Genomic DNA, 6,424 nt, shown 5'->3' on the forward strand with positions numbered 1-6,424 from the left:
TTTCTTAGCACGCCAAGCGTGATGTGACAGCCCCACCTCCCCCTTAGGCGAACCAGAGGGTTCAACGGACCGCCTGCCCAACTCTCGCAGGGACTCAGTCGTTCACTCACACAAATCAGAAATAGAACCACAAGAAAGAGCAAAACGAGAAGAAAGAGCAAAACGAGGATCCAAAACTTAAAACAAAACTTGTATACATTGCTATCTCAGAAAGAAGTACAACCGTCGAGAATACAAAAGTTCTCAAGTCACCATACAACCAGCTTGTGCCAAGCACTAGGGTGAGAACCAAAACAAAACCAAAACTAGACCCAGCTAGTCAATACAGAGCTCTCGTCCCCGCTCGCCTTCCCCTGTTAAGGAAAACAAAACTAAGGGATGAGCTAAAAGCTCAGTGAGGTTCCGAACATAGGATCAAGCCATAAATCAAACAATAAGTCAAGAAACATTTACAACATTTACAATAAGTCACACATGAAAAAGATACATTCGTTCATTCGTTCGTTCTCCTGTCATTCCTCTTATTCCTTCATTCGTTTGAAAATGCATTTTTCATTTATCAATGAAACCCTCATTCGTTCATTTCATTCAACCCTTCCTGGACGTTGGCCAGGCTCCACCAACCTCCACCAACCTACAAGGTAATACTCGAGTATACCAAACGTTCACCCAGGTCATCATATCGCCCGACCGAGTCCGCTTCTGGCTCGAGTCGATCGGTAACAAGGGGCAGTGGCCAGTTCAGCGAAAAGGTTTACATTCATGCACAAGTAACATTTCAATCGTTCAATCATTGAAAATTTCACAATCATTTAGGCTGAGTGCGATAAAGTACACACTCGCCTAGAAAACTCGTTTTGGCTAATCATTGAAAGCGTTTAACATGTTATCAGTCATATATAAGCCATATAATCAAGAAACATAACAAACAAGGAACACTCACCTATTTACGTAAAATAACGTACAAATATCCTTCCGGATATTACCTCAGTCACCGAGAAAACCTAAGAGTAAATGAGAAAGAATATTACAATCTATCTAGTACAAACAAGTAAGTGAAATCAAAGAAAAACCGGCAATTGATAAGTAAAACGTATAAAGACGCCTTTATAGTGAAAAGGGGATATTTGGATCGGAGGACGAAAATAACTAGGGTTTCATAAACCAAACACAAAACTAACTCAAGCGGGTTATAAAATGTCCGGCGAAAAACACTTGGATCAAAGACAACTCGGACTCCAACGAGATAGGCTAAAAATATTGTTTTCGGAATCGTTTAGATAGTTCAAAATCACCTCATACCCAAGCAACTAGTATAGACTACACATCATGATAAAATCATGTGAAAAGGAGGACAATACTACCTTACGTTCACACTTAAAACCTCACTTAAACGTGGTTCACTTGTGGCCGAGAAAACCCTAAATCATACTTCTATATTTTGGGTACGGAGTAAGTAAACATCTGGCGTTTCAAATCGAAGAGGTATCATGTTTTGGAATGATAAAATGGAATGGTAAAACGGTCATAGTATTTGCCAAACGAAAATATACAAATTCAAATAGAAACTTAGCCCTCGAGCGAAAATTTGGGCAGCACGCCCATTGTATTTATCTATTTTTTCAGCCATTTATGGCTTCATTATCTTACTCAATCCAACCCAAAGTTATCCATAACTCAAAGTCAGTTCAATAGCCATTCCAAAGGCTTAAAACAATACAAGAACAAAGATTAAGCTAATATCAAGTGCGGAAACAAAGCTTATAGAAGACAGATTTGACGGGTTTTTTGCGGAACAGGCACATCCGAGGCTACGCTTATCGGATTGAGGTGAAAATTATACCAATTCGAAGCTAAGACAGAGGCCTACAATTTTCATGAAGAGCACTTAGTCTAATTTTCAGTGTAACCTAATCAAATTCCCAATTCATATAACCTGGTTCCAACTATTCTGCTAATCAACCGTACTGCATTCAAATGACCATATCTCAGGCTACCAAAGTCCCTTTAGGGTGTTCTTGGAGGCGTTGAAAATCTAAGACAAAGACCTACAACTTCCATGAAGACCACTCAGTCCATTTCTCACCCTAACTAGGTCAAATTTACCAAAACAATTTCAGATTTTCCAGTTCGAGATTCACTGCAGAAATCAACTAGCAGTTCTGCTTTATTCACTCATATCTCAGCACACACAACTCCAATTCAGGTAATTCCAAAGCCATTTGAAAGCTAAGATCCAAAGATATAATTCTTAAGAAGACATCATCAATCAAATCAGTAGTAATCCTGGTCAAACTAACCAATTACAGAAGCTGATTAGCATGTTCGGGTAGAAACAGGGAAGTAGGGATATTTCGATCTTTTCACAGGCTACGTTGTTCCAATTGGGCTGAAATTTTGCAGGAAACTATAAAATGTTATTCTCTACAACTTTTATATTTTGTGCTAAGGCCAATTCGGCCTCTAACATTGTCAAACAGGAACGGGCAGAACTGGAACCTAGAATTTCAGAAATCTGGATTCCAAGCATATAAGTGCTAATCCTCACAAATTGAACTTGAAACACCCCTACTACCTCCTATACACGCTTATATACATCATATATCATTCATACAACAAATATGAGAAGGAAATTATTCAAACCCTGACTTAAATACATCAACCCCAATCATCCAAATCCACTTGATATAAGCATAACAAGCAATATTACATGCTACTATACAACTCAAACATGGTTAAGGGAAAAGAAAAATTAGTCAGCCATTATACCTCAAGAAAAGAGCTTTCAAGAGTTATCCTTCACTTCCCTTGGCAAAATTTTGCTCCTTAAACTTCCCAAGCTTCCAAACTAATGATTAATCGGTTTAGTTTTTCTTGTTTTCACTCATTCAAGCTCAAACCAAGATTGATTGAAGTTTCCTTTTCTCTTGTTTTTCCTCCCTCAACTCACAGCTGATATGCAGAAATAATGGAGGAAATGGTTGGTTTTTGGTGATAAATATGGTGTAAATTAGTTAGTCAACCATCCAATGAAATACCGCCACTTGTCGCCACCAATTCCATTCATTTTTTCCCTTCTCTCTCTTGGTATTTAAAGTCAAAAATTGTGGCTGATGTATGAGATATTTTGAGGGTTAATTAGCTGTAATAAAATAAGAAGATTAAGGTAATAAAGTAGGGATCAAGTGGTGTGTTCAATCGGTAGTGCGCGGTACCCGTCGGTTCGCGCCGTTTTTCTTTAAAACACACGTACTAGGGTTTTTACTTCCTATTCACTAACTTTTTATCATTTCTTCTAATCACATATTATTTCTCACCCAAAAGTCACTCTTAAGCACTAAATTTGATCCTCGCTCCGTACCGGATAATTACACGACGGATACACGAAAAACCCTATTTCACTTGGAATTGAAATCGGAAAGGAAAATCCTAATTTTCTATGATCATTGGCACTTTTTCTAGGGTGATTAAGTAGCAACATGGTATAGAATAATAATTTTCAAATAAAAGGAAATTTTTCAAGAAATATGTAAGGAATTTGCAAGTCCTCACACGTGATAGTTGGTGCAATGCTTCTTTTGATGCCCTTCAGCTCCACAGAAGAAACAACTATTCTTTTCCTGATCATTTGATTTCTTTTATTGTTTCTTTTGTGGCGCTGTACCTGCAGCTCCTTTTTCTTTCTTTCTCTGAAGTCTTTTGCTTTTATTATTAGTGGTTGACACCAGATGAGCACTTTCTGTTTTCTCTTGCTTCAACCTTTCCTCTTCCTCTACACAGTGTGAGATGAGTTCATTTAGAGACCAAGTCTCTTTTTGACAGTTGTAACTCACCTTAAACTGGCTAAACTGTGTAGGAAGAGATATTAGAATCAAATGCACTAGTAACTCTTCAGAGAGTTTCAACTTAAGTGCATTTAATTTCGAAGCAAGATGAGACATCTCCATGATGTACTCTCTGATATTACCTTTACCACTATATTTCATTGAAACTAGGCGTGTCAAGAGCGTATTAATTTCAGTCTTTTCGTTCTTGACAAACCTTTTTTCAATGTCTTGAAGGAACTCTTTAGCAGTTGCAGTCGTTTCTGACATTGTTCCCCTGAATGCTTCTGGAACAGTCTTTTTAATGATCATCAGACACAAGCGATTTGATCTCTCCCACCTCTCATTATTTCTCTTTTCATCAGAGGTACTCTGATCTGTAAGAGGTGGGGGAGAATCAATCCTTAACGCAAGGTCGAGATCCATTACTCCAAATACTATCAAGAGATTTTCTTTTCAGGACTTGAAGTTTGTGCCATTCAGCATCGGAATGTTATTGATGTTGGCAATAATATTTGTAAGATCATTCGCAATTGAACAGAAAACATAATATAATTAAAACTATGCTCACATAAACCAAAATAATAATAAATTTAAATAATGGTAACCCCATCTCAAGATGCCGATGTTCCATTAATATTTTATTTTTGGACAAAATATTAACTTCTAAGTGATATCTTGGCGCAGTAATAAACACTGACAATAATAACATGTCAAAAAATAAATTTTCCTTTGGACCAATTTATAATTCACATGTAAAAGCCGAATAATTATCACATGTTTATTACCACAAGTGCACATGTAATTTTATTAAATATTGACCTTCCTTTGGGCCGATCAATATTCATAAAATTACTAGTACCCAACTAATTATATTTTAAAATAAATTAATTTCCATAATAGAGGTCACTTTGATGGCGTACTATTTCAATTAATTTATTCTAAAATATATATATCCATACCAATATTAAAATTTAAAATTATACAAATTAAACAAGAATTTTGATCAAATTCAACTTTAGTCAACTGTGATCAAACCAATTAATTGGATCAAGACTTATTGGACCCAAAGGTCCATATTCATAATTTGACTCAATTTATTATTCAAGCCCAAAATTTTTTTTAAGTTCATAAAGTCTTATAAAACTGTATATTTAGTGGGCCAAACATATGAACTTTATTGGGCTTAAATGTCTTATTAACTTTATTAGGATTCACTTAAATTAAAGAAACCCTAATATCCTTAATATAAATATATTGAAAATCAATTTGCATAACCATGAATCGGCTAACCAATAGTGAATTTGGGCAATAAACAGTGAATCGGCCAAGTAAAAGTGCAAAACATCGAAACCAACAACCAAGGTTTGACCATCATGCAACCTTGGTCCACTTTGTTCACAAATGCACACAACAATCATTAACAAAAGGTAAAGGCACGTGAATAACATAAGCAACAAGGAATCTGGATTCATTGGCCATGTAGCAAAACAAAGGTGATTGCAATTCTAACAATCTGTGGAAAAGTTGACCGAATTTATGAATCACATGATGTAATTGGACCAAAGCATAAAGATTCCCATCAGCAAACAAGACTTCCAAAAATAAATGACAAAGCCAAAACATGAAATCCGAAACACGAAGCCGTATCATAAAACAATTGTAGACACCAAATTTTAGTGTAAATTCATTTACTATTTATTTTTATTTTATTTTATTTTTTATTATTTGTCGTGTTAGTTTTATTCACTTTTTAGTTTTTATTATTATTATTATTTTTTAAGTTTTTTTTAGCATAGAATTTCTCGAAAAGTAAAAAAAAGGATTCAGAAAATATGATTTAGTTGTTTGTAACTTAAATTCAATGTTTTCTTGAAAATGAAAAATGACAAAAAAGAGAAAAATGATGAAAATGAAAAGTAAAAAAAAAAAAAAGGAAAAAAAACGATAAAAATGAAAAAAAAAACTCTCGCGGCATCCAAAGCTGCGTATTTTCGCAGCTTGCAAAGAAGGGCTCTTGCAGCCCTTTGGCTGCAAATATAGGAGAGATGGCTGGGGTTTTAGGGTTGGAGATTCTGGTATAAAAAGGAAAGAAAAGGCAGCCGCAAGGGGGGAACCAGAAAAAGTGACGGAAGAAAGAGAGGAGATAGAGAGTGGCGGCTAGAAACTAAGTGAGGGAGAGATTACAGAGAGTGTTTATGCTTGAAAAGGAAGAGAGAGTTTCTGGAGGGTTGGAGGCTAAACAAAAACAGAAGGGAACGGCAATTGAAAGGAACCAAAAGAAAAAAGAGCATACGAGAGAGGTGACGGAAAAGGAAAAACCAGCAAAGGGAAAGAGGAGAAACAAAGGATACGGCTAAAAGGAAAGAGGAAAAGCTTGGCGGCTGGGAGAGTGAAGCCTGGAGCGCTGGCGACGAAGTTTGCAACTTTCGTTTCTGGAATTAGCGCGGTTTCTTGGGAGGTGCTGCACGTTCATTTTACTCTTCAAAGGTAATCACAATTCCTCCTTTTGTTGTTTCAGCGCTGGTTTTCATATGCATAGCCATGAATACCGAGTTGTTTGTTGCTGTCAAGGTTGGATAACTTGGGTTGTTACGGTT

The 6,424-nt window shown here is 36.2% G+C and overlaps 1 protein-coding gene across 1 annotated transcript; it reads right to left on the reverse strand.

The window, feature by feature from the left end:
* Positions 1-3,638: 3,638 nt before the first annotated feature.
* Positions 3,639-4,250, reverse strand: LOC113715946 (uncharacterized). The gene has a single exon (XM_027240248.1). The coding sequence runs from the start codon at positions 4,248-4,250 to the stop codon at positions 3,639-3,641; it is 612 nt and encodes a 203-aa protein (XP_027096049.1).
* Between the last annotated feature and the right edge of the window lie 2,174 nt (positions 4,251-6,424).

Source organism: Coffea arabica, chromosome 11c (assembly GCF_036785885.1).
Source record: "Coffea arabica cultivar ET-39 chromosome 11c, Coffea Arabica ET-39 HiFi, whole genome shotgun sequence".
Lineage (NCBI taxonomy): Eukaryota > Viridiplantae > Streptophyta > Magnoliopsida > Gentianales > Rubiaceae > Coffea > Coffea arabica.

Excerpts from the sequence above, each read along its gene's own strand:
- LOC113715946 (XM_027240248.1), bottom strand. The coding sequence starts at position 4,250 with ATGGATCTCGACCTTGCGTTAAGGATTGATTCTCCCCCACCTCTTACA.